The 19193-nt window shown below is 39.6% G+C and overlaps 1 protein-coding gene and 1 pseudogene across 3 annotated transcripts in view; one reads left to right on the top strand and one right to left on the bottom strand.

Moving 5' to 3' along the window:
• Nsd2 (nuclear receptor binding SET domain protein 2) overlaps positions 1–19193 on the top strand; it is a 70619-nt gene that overhangs the window by 11300 nt on the left and 40126 nt on the right. For all 3 annotated transcript variants that reach the window (XM_038327996.1, XM_038327989.1, XM_038328000.1), the window contains 4 exons: positions 4503–5125; positions 7704–7863; positions 14470–14636; positions 15673–16152. In XM_038327996.1, the coding sequence (XP_038183924.1) occupies positions 4532–5125; positions 7704–7863; positions 14470–14636; positions 15673–16152 (1401 nt within the window). In that variant the 5' untranslated portion in view covers positions 4503–4531. The remainder of the gene's footprint in view (positions 1–4502; positions 5126–7703; positions 7864–14469; positions 14637–15672; positions 16153–19193) is intronic.
• Positions 17265–18026, bottom strand: LOC119818797 (annotated as a pseudogene).

Genomic DNA, 19193 nt, shown 5'->3' with positions numbered 1-19193 from the left:
CAGTAATTCTTATTTCTTCTTTTAAAATCTTAAGAGATTTAAAAGAAATCCTGCTTCTTAGAGATCTATGGAACATAGGATCTAGGACATGCTAGGTAAGAGTTCTTCCACTGATCCATCCTAACTTAGTAATCCATCCTAACTTATTCTTTTGGATTCTTAGTGATAAAGACTTCATCTTTCAAGTTCTGAAGTTTCAACATTGATCTGGGGGGGCTGTTATATTTACCTTTCTCTGAGAATAGGAAGCTCTTAATCTGAATGCTAGGTTTTCTTTATTGGTCATCCCTTTGAAAATTGCCTTTCTCTCATTCTTCCCTAGCTTCCTAGAACTTTCTTTAGGATGTAAGCTCCTTGAAAGCAGTCTTTGTCTACTTCCAATGGTGTGTATATGTCGGGTTACATATATATGATAAAAATTAGCATTTTGGGCCAAGCGGTGGTGGTGCACGCCTTTAATCCCAGCACTCGGGAGGCAGAGACAGGCGGATCTCTGAGTTCGAGGCCAGACTGGTCTATAAGAGCTAGTTCCAGGACAGGCTCCAAAGCAACACAGAGAAACCCTGTCTTGATAAAAAAAAAAAAAAATAGCATTTTGACCATTTAAATGTGTACATGTTGGTCTGGAGGATGCAGCTCAGTGGTAGAACATTATTTACTTAGTATGTGTAAGGTCCTGGCTTCAATCCCCAGCAATGTTTAAAAAAAGAAAAAGAAAAAAAAAAAAACCCAAATCTTAAAAAGCCAGATGGGATCTCTGTGAGTACAGAGTCATCTTGGACTACATACTTAGTTAGGAAGATCCTGGCTCAAAAAAAAGTATTTTTTGTGATAATCATAATTACATTGTTTTAATTTTAATAAATTATTTCAGTCAGAATCTAACTCTTTAGCCCTGACTACAACTTACTGTGTAGATCAGGCAGACATTGAAATTGTGTAAATCTGTCTGCCTCCACCTCACAAGTGCCAGCTTCAGGATTAAAGGCCTGTACCACTATTCCTGGCTCTCAACTTGAACTTAAAAAAAAAAGATTTATTGTACCTCCTTCTGTATTCAAAGATGTGTCCGTAGGCCTATGTCAACATCACAGGACAACTTTGTGAAATTAGTTATCTCATTCCAACTTTTCTTGAATTTTGAGGATTGAATTCATCTTCCCAGTCCTGCAAATGCTTGACTGGCTGAGCTATTTCTACCCTCCCCGAAGCATTTCTTGCATGCCTGCTGCTAACAACTTTTTAGTTTGTATTTCTTTTTTTTTTAAATTTTTATTTATTATGTATATAGTGTTCTGTCTGCACATATGCCTACTCGCTGCCAGAAGGGGCACTACAGTGAACCATTACAGATGGTTGTGAGCCACCATGTGGTTTCTGGGAATTGAACTCAGGACCTCAGGAAGAGCAGTCAGTGCTCTTAACCTCTGAGCCATCTCTCCAGCCCCCTTAGTTTGTATTTCTCTCAGTGCATTTGGTCATTATTCTTGGAGGATATTTTTATATGTAAAATTGACAATTTTTCTTACAATACTTGTACACTGCCTTCTGGCCTTTCTTTTTTTAACTAAAATAATTTTTTATGGGGCCTGGAAAGATGGTTCAGTGATTAAGAGCACTGGCTGCACTTCCAAAGGACCCAGGTTCCACATGGCAGCTCACAACTGTCTGTAACTACAGTTCCAGGGGATCCTACACCCTCACACAGACATACATGCAGGCAGATTACCAATGCACATAAAAAGTAAAATTAAAAAAAATTATGTGTATAGGTGTTTTGTCTGCATGTCTGTCTGTGTAACATGTATTCCCAGTGCCCAAGAAGTCTAGTAGGGGATGTCGGAAGGTTGTGAGCCTCCATGTGGGTGCTAGGAATTGAACCTTGGGTCCTTTGGAGGAGCAGTCATTGTGCTTAATCATCTCTCCAGCTTCTGGCCTTGGTTTCTGATAAGTCATCATCTATGTTACTGTTTGTAGTTGTACTTTTCTTTTGGACCACCAGTTCACAAAACGACATGGACACTAATGAAAGCTTGGCTTTAGCTTAGACTTTTCCCCAACTAGTTTTTATAACATAAATTAACCTGTTTCTATTAATCTACTGTTTGTCACATGGCTCAGTTACCTCTCCTGTACTGTATGTCCAACCTTTTCAGTGCCTCCTTGGCATCTCTTGGACACCTAGGTTCATCTCTCTGCCCAGAGGTCCAGCCTATTTTCTCCTGTCTACCTATTGGTCATTCAGCTTTTTATTAAACCAATCAGAAGGTGCCTTGACAAAGACATCTTCACATTATACAAAAATACTATCCCACAACAACTGTTTCGTATTTGAAAGGATATTTCAATTTTTTGTTGGTGTAGATTGAGTCTAGATAGATAGATACATGCTAGACAAACACTCCACTAGTGAGCTATATCACCCAGTCGATGATATATCTATTCATTACTTTTTTTTCCAGAGCGTGGCGAAATTGTATTCTCCCCTCTCCTAATTTTTTTCCTGTTTTGTTGTTGTTTGTTAGCTTATTTATGTTTGTTTTTTGAGACATGGTTTCTCTGTGTAATAGTCTTGACTGTCATGGAACTCACTCTGTAGACCAGGCTGGCCTTGAACTTACAGAGATTCATCTGCCTCTGCCTCCTGAGTGCTGGGATTAAAGACATGCGCCAGCACTAGTCAGCATTTTTTTTTTCTGTTTTTAAAGTTTGAGTATTTTAATCTATTTTCAGTGTTTTTGACTTCTGTTTTCTCCCATGTGCTTTAATTTTTTTTTTGTTTTTTTGGGTTTTTTTTTGTTTTGTTTGTTTTTTAGATAGGGTTTCTCTTTGTAGTTCAGGTTGACCTTTAAAACTATAGACCATAGGACTGAAGAGGTCACTCAGTGGTTAAAGGTGAGCATTGTTCCTCCTGAGAATCTGAATTGAGTTCAGCACTCTTGTCAGGCAGCTATAAGCTAACTGATAACTCTAGCTCCAGGGGATCTGACACCACCTGGCCTCTGCAAGCTCATGATGCTTTGTGTGTGTGTGTGTGTGTGTGTGTGTGTGTGTGTGTATGTGTGCGCGCGCACACACACGAATAAAAAGTAAAATACTATTTTTAAAAAGAATCTATAGACCAGTTTGGTCTTAAATGCAGAGAGATCCTCCTGCCTCTGCCTCCCAAGTGCTGGGATTAAAGGTTTATACCTCCACAACTAGCTTCCTGTGTGTCTTTATCTTAAGATAGTCTTTTAAGATTTCTCAGTGGTTAAGAACATTTGTTCTTTTTGCAGTGGACCTAGGTTCCTATTCCAGCACCCACATGGTGGCTCACAATCTAATTCTAATCCATGGGATCCAGTGTACTCTTTTGACCCCCATGGGTACTGGGAACTAAATGCTTCTGTGGTACATGGACATATATGCAAGCAAAACACTAGTGCACATAAAATACATCTTTAAAAGAAAATCATCCATTGACATTTTGAATTGTTTTGATACAGTATTTGTTTTTTTTTTTTTTTTTTTTTTGAGCTTAAATGTGGAGTTTATTGAGATGAAATGGGGGAGGAAAGAGAACAAGAGAGAGACAGATGCGGGGGGGGGGCGAGAAAAGAGAGAGAGACAGAGGGACACAGAAAGCTGCATCCTCTAGAAATGGCAGAAAGGAAGAGCTTGATACAGTATTTCTTAGCTACAGATATTCCATTCTCTTCTCTTTCCCTTATCTTTCTCAGTACTTAAGATTGGTGCATACTAGGTAGTCATCCTACTACTGAGTACATCCCTAGCTCTCTATACTTTTAATTTTGAGACAGAGTATCACTAAGTTAACCAGGCAGGTACTGAATGTATTCTGTAGCCCAGAAAGGTCCTGAACTCATCATCCTAACTCAACCTCCAGTGTAGTTCAGATTATAATCCTACTCTGGTATGGTAACATATGGTCTTTTTAAAAATAATGTCTGCTTCACTCTTGTAATTTTTAATTAATCTTAATTTAAGTTTTTAAATGTGCATGGCTATTTTGCTTGTTTATTTGTGTATCACAAATATTTCCAGTTCCTGCAAAGGCCAGAAAGGGTGTCAAATCCTTCCACTGGAGTGGAAGGTGGTTGTGAGCTACCATGGAGTTACGGGAACTGAAACTGGGTCCTCTTCAAGAGCAGTTAAATGCTCTTAAACTGCTGAGCCAGCTCTCTAGCCTACAAATTAAATTCTTAAGTTGGGCATCCTGCTACATTGGTTGTTGGTGATAGTGATATACCTGAACTTTGTTCTCCTGACTCAATTGTATTTTCCCTTTTACAAATGATTTGTCTTTTCAGTTGTATTGTGATATTAAATTGTCATCTGTAGCCTAAATTATTATATACAACATCATAAATTACCTCAAAAGATAAAACAGAATAAAATCCAATTTCAACAAAGCTATATAGATATTGGCACATTTATCCTAGCTTTAAATGTAATGTTACTTTTTTTTCCTTTTATTTTTTTCTCTTTAAACACTGTAGAGTTCTAAGAACCAAAGCATCTGGACTGGATGGAATTTAGCATCAGAAAAAGCTCTCTTTCTGTTCAGAAAGTTGTAAAGTGCATGAAGATGAAGCAAGCACCAGAAATCCTTGGCAGTGCAAATGGGAAGACTCAGAACTGTGAAGTGAATCATGAATGTTCTGTATTCCTCAGCAAAGCTCCACTTTCTAACAGCCTACAGGAGGGGGTCATGCAGAAATTTAATGGTCATGATGCACTTCCCTTTCTTCCAGCAGAGAAGTTGAAAGATCTTACTTCCTGTGTGTTTAATGGAGAACCTGGTGCTCATGATGCTAAATTGTGTTTCGAGTCCCAGGAAGTGAAAGGAATTGGGACACCACCCAATACTACCCCTATTAAAAATGGCTCTCCAGAAATTAAACTGAAAATCACAAAAACATACATGAATGGAAAACCTCTCTTTGAATCTTCAATTTGTGGTGACAGTGCTGCTGATGTGTCTCAGCCAGAAGAAAATGGACAAAAATCGGATAAGACTAGGAGGAACAGGAAGAGGAGCATAAAATATGACTCTTTATTGGAGCAGGGCCTTGTGGAAGCAGCTTTAGTGTCCAAGATCTCAAGTCCTGCAGATAAAAAGGTATGTGTGAAGGATGCTTTTGGGTTATGTGACAATAAATGGTGAGCTTGAGACCCATGTGCCATACCTTAAAAAGTATGATGAAAAATGGAAGGGATGGGTAACAACCCTGGTGCTCACAGTCACTGTCTTTTGCCTTGGTCCTGTGCAGGTACTGAATGAGGCTTGGCTCTTGGTTGGTTGTTGGGCTTCCAAATACCTAGAGATCACCATCTTTAGATACCATAGCCACTAGTTTTGTCACTTTAGAGGCCTAGTTGGGTTTACCATTCAGGATTAAAATGTCAAAAAAAAAAAAAAAAAAAGAAAGAAAAAAGAAAAGAAAAAAAGAAAGCCAGGTTTGGTGGTCCAAACTTTTCATTCTAGCCCCTAGGAGACAGAGATAGGTGGATCTCTGAGTTCAAGACCAGTCAGGGTTACATATTAAGACCTTGTCTAAAAAAGCAAGAACAATTATTTCTGTATCTAGGTTTGTCACTTTTCATGACCTTGCTAGGTCTACTGCTCCTATGGGTTCCATCTCCCAGGTGTTCTAGACCAGCTAGTCACCGGAGATACATTAGACCTAAGTAGATGCCGTACAGTGAATGACGGAGCAGAGCTGTGTTATACAGAGGTGCTCGTGTCATGTTTTCTGCATACAACACTGTCTACTTAGTGGTTTCCTCAGTCAAGTGGTTCAGCAGTTGACTGCCTCCTTGACAATTAGACTATGTTGCACACCTTATTCTTGGTTTTTACTGCAGAGCCCAATACTTTGTATATAAGTGGGCATGTGCTGGTTAATCCATCAAAGACTGAGGAGGAAAAGTCCTGACTTCAAGTGGAAAGACATGTGGTTCTTATTTTCTTAGATGGTTTGTGTCACCAGTGTCCTAAAAATGACCTTCAGGGTGGTCCTGATGCTTGAGTGAATATAGATGATCATATAAGACAACTAAGTGACATTGGCCTTGGTGCAAAGAAATAGGGACACCAAAGCAGATCCTTACTCATCCAGGCTGGTGGCTTGGAGGGTACTAGGTATTTGTTGACGTTCAGTTGCAACAGTGGTAACACTGGGAAAACTCCGAGCAGGTAAGTTGAAGCTCATAATTTATAATTGTGGACATCATGAAAGTTGAAATATTTAGTTTCAAATTGTAGTTGTGAAATTTTGTTACCACAAATAAAGAACAGTTGAAATTTCCTTGAAATCCTTAAATCTACGAAGTACTTTCAGGGTTTAAAAACAGTGGTTTTGATGATCTATTCTACTCTTGCTAATATAATTCCAAAGGTAAATCTGTGTTCTTCCTTTTTTTTTTTTTTTGGAGGGGAGGGGAACATGATCTCACTATGTAGCCCTTGCCTGGAACTCAAAGATATCAGCTTCCTAAATGCTGGAATTTGGGATTAAGGGTATGTACCATCATGCCCATCCCAAAGATAATCTTTTAAAAGACCAGTATAACAATCTGGGCTGATTTTAGAGTGTTTTGGATATGCCTATAGATGTGGTTAACCTTATGCTTTCACAGTTCTTTGAAGAGGCCTCTGAATATTGTCACAGACCAGACTTTTATTCCTAGTTTTGCCACTTGATTTGGTTAAAATTACCATCTACTTAAACAGTGAGGTAATACTGAGATGCTGTGCAATCATTTGAGTACTAATATCTCATGGAAGAATAATCTGATTCTCCAGTAGTCTCCAGTGCCATGCTTACAAATCTATAACAGGCATTGAGGTTTGAGAGTAATTATGAAGCAGGAGCAGGACCTAGAGAGTGTCTTGGGGAAGAATTGCCCTAAAAGGATGTTCAGTTTACCCATGTTCCAGAGATTGAGAAACTGAGCTTAGTTGAGCTTTGAGCACTCAAAACACATGCTCACACATGGGTACAGAGCACTTGTCTTTATTGGTGGGGTTAGACCCCTGCTTCAGCACAGGAGATTGGTATGTTGATTGGGACACATATTCTCAAAGACCATCTAACAGATACATGTGTGGTCAGAGTAGGGGGCAATATGTTTTGAGAGTTTTTGAATAAAGCATACCTGCTATGTGTCCAGCTTTGTGATAATCCTTGAGATGAGAATGAGAGAAAGCAGTTGTGAGAAGTGATTGATATTAAAGATGAAACCTAAAATACATTAAAGGGGGCATTCTCTGAAGGTTGAATTTGGGACCTTAAGTATGAAGAAAAATGCTCTTCCAGTGAGTTATACCCCCCCAGTCATCTCCATACATTTTTTTTAAAAACGACTTTTATTTATTATGTATACAGTCTGTCTGTATATAATATATTTATTATATATAAGTCTGTCTGCTTATATGCCTACTTGCCAGAAGAGGGCACCAGATCTCATTACAGATGGTTGTGAACCACCATGTGGTTGCTGGGAATTGAACTCAGGACCTCTGGAAGAGCAGTCAGTGCTCTTAACCTCTCTCCAGCCCTCCATACATTTTTCTGAACCTTTAATTAATTTCTGATTTTAAACCTCTGATTAATACTTGTTCTTTATAGATAGAAGACTGAATTTAAGGTAAGTTACTGAATGTTAATATTTGTCTTTTGTTGTTCACTTTTCAGATTCCAGTTAAGAAGGAGTCCTGTCCAAGTACTGGCAGAGACAGCCTCTTGTTGAAATACAATGTGGGTGATTTGGTGTGGTCCAAAGTGTCAGGTTACCCTTGGTGGCCTTGCATGGTTTCTGCTGATCCACTCCTTCACAGCCATACTAAGCTTAAAGGTACTAAATCTTTACTCTTTTTTCCATATTCCTCTTCTACACCAAACCTTTCTAATTTGCATGTTTTTCCTTCTTTGCTAAGTGACCTTACTGGCTACTTTTGCATCTTTGCCAACGGTGGGTGATTGGTTCTGATGTGACACTTTTATTTCCTATGTATAGTCTTCATCTGATTGAACTAGTACTAACAGGAAGTGTTGAAGAAAAATCTTTTTAGATTTATTTATGTGTGAGTGTTTTGCCTTCCTTTTTTTTTTTTTAGTTTTTTTCTTGTTTCTTTTTCTTTTTTTCTTTTCGTTTTGTTGTTGTTTGTTTTTGTTTTTCCAGTTTCTCTGGTTGCTCGCTATGTAGACCAGACTGGCCTCAAACTGACATCTGCCTGCCTCTGTCTCCTGAGTGCTGGGATTAAAGGTGTGTACACCACTATTGCCTGGTGTGTTTTGTCTTGTATGTACATGAACCACATGTATAACGGATGTACATAGAAGTCAGAAGGTATTGGCTGTCCCGAAACTGAAGTTATGGATGGTTGTGAGCTGCCACATAGGTACTAAGAACTGAATCCCCATCTTCTGCAAGAACAAGTGCTCTAAACTACTGAGCCATCTATCTCTAGCTGGGGAAAGAGTATCTACCGTTGTATTAGCTCCCAAGTTTTGTGACAAAAATTACTACTTAAATATATAGTGATTGCTTATTATAGACTACTATTTTATGATATAAGTTTGAATTACAAAAATCTCCATTTATTTCATTAGACTTGGGAAGGGGTAAAAGTTAGAAATGATAATCTTTGATTTAGAAAACTTGAATAGATAAATTTGCTCATGAAATAGTTAAGTAATATATTTAAATTGTAATGTTATTGATACAAAGCAAATACTTAAAAATAATTTAGCACATAAGTATGTTAATTGCATAAGAACAGGTTTGAGAGGAAAAGTAACAGGATCTCGCAGTTTGAGTGGGTTTGGTTTTTGTTTGTTTGTTTTAGACTTGGTCTGTGTAGCTCAGGCTGGCCTTGTACTTATGATCCTTCTACTTCAGCTTCTGGTGCTGGGATGTGTGGTACTATGCCCACCAAGGTCTAAATCATAACCTCAAGCATGTTGATGCCTATCTTTTGTCCTTTGAACCTCTATGGTCTTTTGTCTATGTGACTTTCTGTATGCTTTATTCTTATTTTGTACATAGTTGGCCTTTTCTTTGTTCTCAGATTTAGCTCTGAGGTAGTTTTGTGTCTTGTAGAATTGACTGTGAGTACATAAATGCCTACTGTCAACTCAGGAGCTCAGTAGTCTTCACAGAATCTGGGGAGTGTCTGGGCATACCTCTCTCTAGCTCAGAGAGCCAGGGGTCACACTGTGGACTGTCTTGATGAGTAGTGATGAGAGAAGAAAGCACAGTACACAATTGGATTCCTGGATGTTTAAAGGGGACAGGCTCTCTTAAGTATATGTATGGGCAGGGGTCAGTGATGAACATTTTCATACAAATTGTGACTCATGAATACTGGATTTTTCAAAAGAAAAGATTACTAATTAGTGATGCTGAATAACTGACTAATTATGTGGTAAAATAGAATATTAGGGCTGGTGAGATGGCTCAGCAGATAAAAAGTACTTGCCCAGTAATCTTTTCTTTTTCTTTTTCTTTTCTTTCTTTCTTTTTTTTTTTTTTTTTTTTTCCTAGTAATCTTGATGATCTGAGTTTGTTTTCTGGAACTCAAGGTAGAAGGACAACAACTCATGTTGTTCTGGAAAGTTATGTCTCTCTCTCTCTCTCTCTCTCTCTCTCCACACACATAATAAAAAATTAAAAATATTTAGAGTAGAACATCAACTTTTACCATATGTTAAAATAAATTTCTTTGGTAAAATTAAATATTTACTTTTTCTGTTTCTTTGTTTTGTTTGGAAAAGGTTTTCTCTGTGTAGATCTAGCTGTCCTAAAACTTGCTCTATAGATCTGACCTCAAGATCAGAAATCTACCTGTCTTTGCCCCCTGAATGCCATGTGCCATCACTAACTACTTTTATTATCTTAATTATGTGCATTTGGTGTGTGTGGGTATGTATGTGGAAATATGTGCACATGAGTTCAGGATTCTAGGAGGCCAGAGGCCTAGGATCCCCTTTCAGACAGTTGTGAGCTACTATGTGGGTGCTAGGAATTGAATTTCTGTCCTCTAGAAGAACAGCAAGCACTCTTAACTGCTGAGCCATCTCTTCAGCTCCCAAATAATTTTTTTTCAAGACAGGGTTACTCTGTGTAACAGCCCTGGCTGCCCTTGAACTCAACTGAGATCCTCCTGCCTCTGCCTCCCAGGTGCCAGGATTAAAGGTATGTGTCACCACCGCTTGGCCCAACTAAAATTCTTAAAGGTTAAAGATACTCATAAAAAAGAAAAGTGTGTTGAGGCATGTCTTTAATCCCAGCACTCAGGAGACACAGGCAGTCAGGTATCTCTGAGTTTGAGGTCAGGCTGGTCTACAAAATAAGTTCCAAGACAGCCTGTCTAAGTGGGGGAAAAAATTAGATTATTTTGGCAAATTTTTAGGTAGAAAAGAACTTCAGAAATACTATACTTAAGCTAAGTGTGGTGGTTTATTCCTATATTTCTAGCACTGAGAAGGTGTTATAAAGAAAAAGGTTTAAAGTTGAAGTTAGCCTAAACTGCATAGTGAGGTTCTGTCTAAAAGAAAAAAAAAAAGTATTAGGGCATGGTGACACACATCTTTAGTCCCAGCACCAGGGAAACAGATGATTAATTCTCTGTAGGCTTGAGCATGGTCATGGCTGCATAGTGGGACGTTGTCACAAGAAGAAAAAGTAGGACCTTGAGAGATGACTAAGTGATTAAGAGCACTGGTTGCTCTTCCAGAGGTGCTCAGTTCAATTCCCAGCACCCATATGGTGGCTCACAACTATAATTATATTTAATTCTATACAGAAGCCAGGTGGTGGTGCACGCCTTTAATCAGAGCACTCAGGAGGCAGAGGCAGGTGTATCTCTGAGTTCGAGGCCAGATGGGTCTATAAAGCAAGTTCTAGGATAGCCAGATGTAGCAGGCTTTCTTGGACCATCAGCCTCCAAATAATGACACAGAAACTTAGTATTAATTATTGTTATGCCATAGTTTAGGCTTGTTTCTAGTTTTGTTTAACTTAAATTAACCCATTTTTATTGATGTATGTACTGCCCCTAGGCTTGTTTACCTCTACTGTCTGTCCTGCTTTTTTGTTTCCTCTGTGGCTGGCTGACTGGTCCTTGATTGACTGGTGGCTCTTGACTGGATCCCCTTTTTTGTCTGCTCACCAACCCCACCTATCCTTCCTTTATCTAGCTATTGGCCAGCTAGCTTTTTATTAGACCAATCAGGTGCCTTAGGCAGGCAGGGTGAAACAGCAACACATCTTTATGTAGTTAAGCAAATGCAACACATCTTTACATAGGAAATAATTATTCTGCAACACATCTTGACATAGTTAAACAAATTTCTATTCCACAGCAGCCAGAGCTACACAGAAAAACCTTGTCTTGAAAAAACAAAACAAAAACCCTCTCTACAGTCTCAACTGAAGTCTCAAGGGATCTGATGCCCTCTTCTGGTGTGCATATATGCAGACAAAGCAGCCTTACACATAAAATACATAAATAAGAATTTTTGTTTTCTGGTTTTTTTGAGACAGGGTTTCTCTGTGTAGCTTTGGAGCCTGTCCTGGCACTTGCTCTGTAAACCAGGCTGGTCTCAAACTCACAGAGATCCATGCTTCTGCCTCCCAAGTGCTAGGATTAAAGGCATGCACCACCATGCCCAGTTATAAATAAGTTTTTTTAAAAGTAACATTTTACAGACTTTGGGCCAAGCTATAGTAATCTGTTTTATCAATAGATAGATACATCAAGATTTTCCTTTCTGTGTTATTAGCTGTTTTTATTTTTTGAAATAAGATTTCTCTGTGTAGCCCTGGCTGACCTGGATTTTGCCCAATAGACCAGACTGACTTTAAACTTGTAGAGATAAACCTGAATCTCCATCCTGAGTACTGGGATTAAAGGTGTTTGCCATCACCCTGTGCTAGGCATTAAATTGTTTTCTTCCTTAAAAAAATACTTTTTTTAGAGTTTGTGTGTATTTGTGTGAATTTGAATGCAGGTTCCCATTGAGACTAGACATATCAGATCCCTCTAAATTGGACTTAGAGTTGGTTGTGAGCTACGCAGTGTGGGTGCTAGAACTTGGCTCCTTTGGGAGAGCAGCAAGTGCTCTTAACTTCTGATCCATGTCTCCAACCTGACATTAACTATTTCTAAACATCACTTAAATTAATAGCAATTCATTATATATAATAAAAGATTCTCTTCACTATGAACTATGACTCATATCTATATTAACTTTCAATACTATGAAAAGATTAAGGTATTGGCAAAAGCCATAAACTGCTTGGTGTTCCTTTAGTTTTTTAAAAAAAGATTCTTATTTTTAAAGTAATATTATATACAATATGTACTCCTGCCTTCTCCTCCCCAGCTGAGAGGTAATTTGTTTTGTTCATTTGTTTTTGCTTTTTGAGACAGGGTTTTTCTGTTTATCCCTGGCTGTCCTGGAACTCCCTCTGTAGATGAGACTGGCCTCAAACTCACAGAGATCCACCTGCCTCTGTCTCCCAAGTTCTGGGATTAAAGGTGTGCATCATTTTTCTAATGTTGAGTATTTGCCTGTGTGTATTTATGTGCATTGTGTGTGTGTAAGTGCTGAAGGAGACCAGGAAAGGCACTGGATCGTCTGGAACTGGAGTTTTGGACAGTTATCAGTTACCTGGGTTCTGGGGACTGATCAGACATGAGTCCTCTGTAAGAATATCAAATTTCTCTTAACCACTGAGTCATCTCTCTGACATAAGATTTTTTAAAAGGATTTTATTTATTTATTATGTATACAGTATTCTGCCTGCATGTATGCTTACATGCCAGAAGAGGGCACCAGATCTCATTACAGACCGTTGTGATTGCTGGTAATTGAACTTAGGACCTCTGGAAGAGCAGCCAGTGATCGATTTCTCCAGCCCTTAAATTTTTTTTAAAAATATACTTTATTTCTTTTTATTTTATATGTGTGTTTGTCTGAATGTATGTTTGTGCACCATGTATGTGCAGTGCATATTTCTGAAGGCCAGAAAAGGGCATTATGTCCTCTAGAACGAGTTAAAGATGGTTGTGAGCTGCCAAATAGGTGCTAGAAAATCAACCCAGACATACATGCAAGCAAAATACCTATACACATAAAATAAAAATAAAATAATAAAAATAAAAACTAGCTAGGCACGGTGGAACACTCCTTTGATTCCCGTACTCTCAAAGCAGAGGGTTGTTTTAGAAGGTTGGACTCGCCTTGAGCCACTCTTTTTTTTGGGGGGGGGGGCTAGTTGAGACAGTGTTTCTCTGTAGCTTTGGAGCCTGTCCTGGAAACTAGCTCAGACTGGCTTCGAACTCACAGAGATCCACCTGTCTCTGCCTCCCGAGTATTGGACTGCCCAGCCATCTTGAACCACTACTAGAGGCATCTTCTTTGGTTTGTTCCCCCATGCTACCCCCAGATAAGGTTTCTCTGTGTAGCAGCCCTGACTGTCCTAGATCTCGTTTTGTAGACCAGGTTGGCCTTTACCTCCCAGGTGCTGGGATTAAAGGCATGTATCACACCACCTGGCAATTGGAGGCATCTTTGAAAGATTCAATGAAGATGTTTTTCTTCTGGGTACTTTAGCTATCCAGGAAGTCTATTTGTACTTTCTTTAGGATAGGGTAAAGATTTTTTTTCCTATTATTACTGAGATCTGCCCTTTCGCCTGGCTTACCTGTGTTCTACCTCTCCTTCAACTCCAGCAAAATTTGAAATTTCAGGGTATAGTAGTCTCTTTGCTCATCCCTCTGGCTGCATTGAGAGATGTTTCTTCCTGTGGCTAAGAGTTATAGCGAGGAGCTCGCCTTTAATCCCCACACTTGGGAGGCAGAGACAGGCGGATGTCTGAGTTCAAGGCCAGTCTGGTCTACAGAGTGAGATCCAGGACAGGCTCCAGAGCTACACAGAGAAATCCTGTCTTGAAGAGTAACATCAGGGAATGCCTGAGGGGGGTTGCTGTGATTGCAACAGTTCTTTGAGGCATTCTGCTCTTATTCTAAGCATTGTGTCCATGGTGGCTAGAAGAGGGCATCAGATCCCCTGGAAGTGGGTGGGTCAGTCATCAGTGGGTAAGGATAGATTGGTTACTGAATCAAGCCCAGTGTATTGCCCTCATGCTGCTGTTTGCTCTTTTGGAAGTTCTCTTTTGCTGATGTCTTGTCCTGTCTAAAAATCTCTCTAAGAAGATATTGAAAGGGGAAAAGAATGTTCTTCAGCTTCTTCCTAGTCTACTTTTGTATTTTCTCTGATATCTCTGATTAGTGAATTTTCCTCTTGGGCATGGAATATTGAAGATAAAAAGGTAAAATTTATGCCGAAATTATGCACAAACTACACCAAGTAAAATAATTTTAAAGCATTAGTAGATTTGCTCAGTTTCATCCCAAATTCTGATATTCATGGTTTTTATTTTTAAAATTAGGTCAGAAAAAAAGTGCACGCCAGTATCATGTACAGTTCTTTGGTGATGCCCCAGAAAGAGCTTGGATATTTGAGAAGAGCCTTGTTGCTTTTGAAGGAGAAGAACAGTTTGAAAAATTATGCCAAGAAAGTGCCAAGCAGGCACCCACGAAAGCTGAGAAAATCAAGGTGATAGAAGACCCTTTAATGTGTTTTTAAATAAAAATTTTAATTCTTACCAAGTTTATTTTATTTTGACCTTATAGTTGCTTAAGTAGTTTCTTATGTTGGTTATGTACCTTGTTTTATCTATTTTGATGCAGAGTGTAGACAGACTACCCCTTTGTTTCTCAGCTACCCAGACCCAAATAATCACACAGAAACTATATTAATTACAATACTGCATGGCCAAAAGCTTAGGTGTGTTCCTACCTCTTATATCTTAAATGAACCCATTTCTTTTAATCTGTGTATCACCACAAGGCTGTGGTTTACCGGCATCTGTCTTCTTCAGCAGCCATGTGATGTCCCCTTGACTCTGCCTACTCTTTATATCTCTGTTCAGATTTCCCGCATGGCTTTATTCTGCTAAGCCATTGGCCAAAACAGCTTTATTCATTAGCCACTAAAGCAACTCATATACAGAAGGACTTCCCACATCAGCAGAATCTTACTATATAGCCCTGGCTGGCCTGAAATTATGTAGGTTAGCCTGAATTCATAGAAATCCTCCTGTTTCTGCCTCTGTAGTCTTGGGATTAAAGATGTCTGTTATCGGCAGGGTGATGGTGGCACACACTTAATCCCAGCACTTGAAAGGCAGAGGCAGGAGGATCTCTGTGTGTTTGAGGCCAGCCTGGTCTACAAAGAAAGTTCCAAGACAGCCAAGGGTACACAGAAAAAGAAAAAAGAAGAAAAAAAAGATGTCAGTCACTATGCCCAGCCTAAATTTATCATGTACTTTTACCCAAGTATGTTATTTTTCATTTATTTGATGACTCACAGAAATAATTTATTTTTTGATTTTTTCTTTTTTATAAATTATATTAGGTAAAACTATTAGAGTTGATTTATAGTTTAAAGAAACAAGAGTTGTTAGCTGAATTATATCTAAAATTTTAATTGTGTTTTTATAGGTTTTCCTTATCTGATATTGTAAAAGTGCTTTTAATTGAGTTACCTTTTATACTGTATAATAAAATTCATAACGATTTTTTTTTTCCAGTTACTAAAACCTATTTCAGGGAGATTGAGAGCCCAGTGGGAAATGGGCATTGTTCAAGCAGAGGAAGCTGCTAGCATGTCAGTAGAGGAACGGAAAGCCAAATTCACCTTTCTCTATGTGGGGGACCAGCTACACCTCAACCCTCAAGTGGCTAAGGAGGCTGGCATTGTTGCAGAACCTTTGGGAGAAATGGTACACTCTTCAGGGGCCAGTGAAGAAGCTGCCACAGACCGTGGGTCTATGAAAGAAGAGGATATTCCCATGAAGAGAAGGCGAAGAGCCAAGAGGTCTAGTTCTGAGAACCAACAGAGTGACCCTGGCACAGAAAAGAGTACCCCTTCAAAGATGGCAGAGGCTGAACCTAAGAGAGGAGTAGGATCTCCTCCTGGGAGAAAAAGGTCCGCAGCTTCTGCTCCACGGAGCAGGAAGGGAGACTCAGCATCCCAGTTTTTAGTCTTCTGTCAAAAACACAGGGATGAGGTAAATATGCTGGTGGGTTCTGAGTTGTCATGCCACAAGATTTCCAAATTTGAGGAACATTCCTGTATTGCAGAATCCTCTTATTTCTTAGTATGCTGCATAAGCACTGTTTAGTTTTTTCTTTTTTTAATTTTCTTTTAAAGGATTTTATTTATTATGTATACAGTGTTCTGCTTGCAGGCAGACATGCAGGCCAGAAGAGGGCACCAGATCTCATTACAGATGGTTGTGAGCCACCATATGGTTGCTGGGAATTGAACTCAGGACCTCTGGAAGAGCAGCCAGTGCTCTTACCAGTGAGCCAACTCTCCAGCCCTTGACCATTTCTTTTTCCTTCCTCTTAAATCACATGTTTATGGGGAGAGGGTACAACAGTGTATATGGGGTCAGAGTACAGCTTCCAGGAGTCAGTTCTCTTTTTCCATGTGGATGGATAGCAGGCTTGATAGCAAAATGGTAAGATTCTTTAAGCCTTTAGTAGTAACAAATCACCCACTGTAGGTCAGACAGTTTCAGAGTGGTTTATATAAATAATAACTTGGCATAGCCCTATGTAGTGGGTACCATTTAAAGGGTGTATACCCCTAGGATCCTCTAATTCAGCAATTCTCAGCCTGTGGGTCAAGACCCCTTTAGGGTTTGGAGGAGACTTTCACAGGTGTCGCCTAAGACCATTGGGAAAACATTTACATTATGTTTCATAACAACAAAATTAGTTATTTCAATAACAACAAAAGTAATTTTATTGTTGGGGGCTACCACAACATGAGGAACTGCATTAGAAGGTCACAGCATTAGGAAGATTGAGACCTACAACTCAATAGTATCTTGGAGTACTACACAAAAATAGTAACAGGTATGAGTCCAATATTTGAAGGCAGCTGCTGATTTTGAGTCTGTCTTGTATGTGATTTGTCTTGGCCAGTGTAAATTGAGTCTTGACTCACTTTGAGAGCTTCAGGAAATAATCAAAATAAAATGTGCTTTCATACATCTTTAATCCCAGCACTTGGGAGGCAGTTCAGGCAGAACTCCGAGTTGGAGTCTAGTCTGGTCTACAGAGTGAGTTCCAGGACAGCCATAGCTTCACAGAGAAGCCTTGTTTTGAAAAACTAAAAAAAGTGCTTTTTCAAAACCCAAATTGTACCCAAAATAAATATACCAAAGTGGGATCCCACAGGGGAAAGGTATGAAGGGCCCGGGGATACAGGTAGTGAGACACTGGGGCTAAGCCAGCTTTGTGCTCTGCTGGAATTCTGAGGTTTGGTAAGCATGGATGCTTAGATGTAGTGCTAGGGTGTACTGAGGGCTGTACTAAGCCTAGTAGGGCCAAACGTTGGGCAGGTGGGGTGGAAAAGTAGGTCTTCTGTTCTTCTGAGTACTGTTCTTCAGGAGTCCCAGCATCCAGTAAGTCCAGTCACACCAATGGAAATTGAAGCCTTCAAGCATAGTGATGCGGCCAGCTCTTGTAGGCACACAATCAGGAGGCTTTCTGGGTGGCAGATTTGGCACTTCAATCCCTGGCAGCAACATTACTCCTTGGATAGCAAACCAGCCCCCAAATTGGGGATGTATGCACATACCTGCTATGTGCTGGATCCCCCATGGGTCAGGATCCACCTCTTGTCCTTGGTAGTAGTAAGCAGCCCCTGCCACATTGGCTGCAGTCTGGGCTAGAATCTTAGGGCGCCGGTTGGAGTGGACCTCATAGTCATCAATGATTCCATTTGCAGTTCTGGAAACTTCTCTGCAACACTCCTCAGGTGGTAGGACACGCACTGATCCACAGGGTCTCTCAGTGGTTGAAGGTGGTAACTCTTTAAGAAGGGTTTGAGGGCTTTGTCAAACATAACAGGTGTGCTGAGTACCAGGAAGGCCAAAGGAAAGCACAGCACTATTCAACTCTAATTGTCAGTGGTAGTTGTGATCTGTTCTTATGGCATATTGTATCAGAATGGGTTTAGTAAATGTTGAAGAAAGCCAGCTGCTGAATGCTAGGTAGATAGAGTCTGCTGCTTCTGTAAAGTCTGAAGAATACAATATATCCACTCTTTATTTGTACTTCAGTATCTACCTATGTTCATCCAAAAAGAGTAAGTGGTCAGCTGAGAGGGTGTATGCTTTTGCCCAGGTGCCAAGTATGCCCAGAGATGTGTTAACACTTAGTAGCAAACTATGTTTAACTATTGGATTTGATATGGTACAAAATACTTAGTAGTATGTGGTCAGTTTCCATGTAGGCAGGGTATGATGATAAGCTCTAAATGGATACCACCAGTATTTGACATTTAGGCTGGAACATAATTGGTGAGGAACTGTGTGCTCTTATCCTTTGGAAGTTGGGCAGGGCTATGCCAAATGTGAACTCTAGCTAGCTATATTCCAGCATGCTCTAGGCTGTTTCTTTGGCATCTAACCATAGAAAAATTAGGTGCTTGGTTAAGAGAACTGGATGCTCTACAGCAATTCCCAGCAACCACATGGTGGCTCACAAACCATTTATCATGAGATCTCGTGCCCTTTTCTGGCATGCAGATGTGCATGCAGATAGAGCACTCATATATAAATAAATCTAAATATTAAAAGAAAGGAGAATTTAGATTACTAAATTCTCCATTCTTATTTCTATCTGGGGCCCACGTTCATTTCACCTAACCCTTGTGGTACTAAGAATTGTAACTGAACTCGTAGATTAGCACTGTGATGAGAACAATGTAGACCAAGGTAAAGGTGTATAGTAGTTAAGAGTTCACTTACATATTCATCTGTCCTGTTCCACTCAAGCCTCGAACTGTGACTGTGAGGCCCACTAGGGCCGTTACGTTGGGTTCAGGTGCTGTTCAGAAAAGGATGGCAGTGTTCACAGTTCTATGTTATTCATCCCCAAAGGCTGTTTTTTGAGGTAGGGTTTTTCTATGTGGTCCTTCCTGTTCTAGAACTCTCCACGTAAATCACCCTGGCCTTGAATTCACAGAGATATACCTGACTTTGCCTCAGTGCTGGGATCTGGGATTAAAGGCATGTACCACCATGCCCAATTA

This window comes from Arvicola amphibius, chromosome 1 (genome assembly GCF_903992535.2).
Source record: "Arvicola amphibius chromosome 1, mArvAmp1.2, whole genome shotgun sequence".
NCBI classification, from domain to species: Eukaryota; Metazoa; Chordata; class Mammalia; order Rodentia; family Cricetidae; genus Arvicola; species Arvicola amphibius.
The sequence above is the reverse complement of the archived record's forward strand: the minus strand, read 5'-3'. Positions and strand labels throughout refer to the sequence as shown.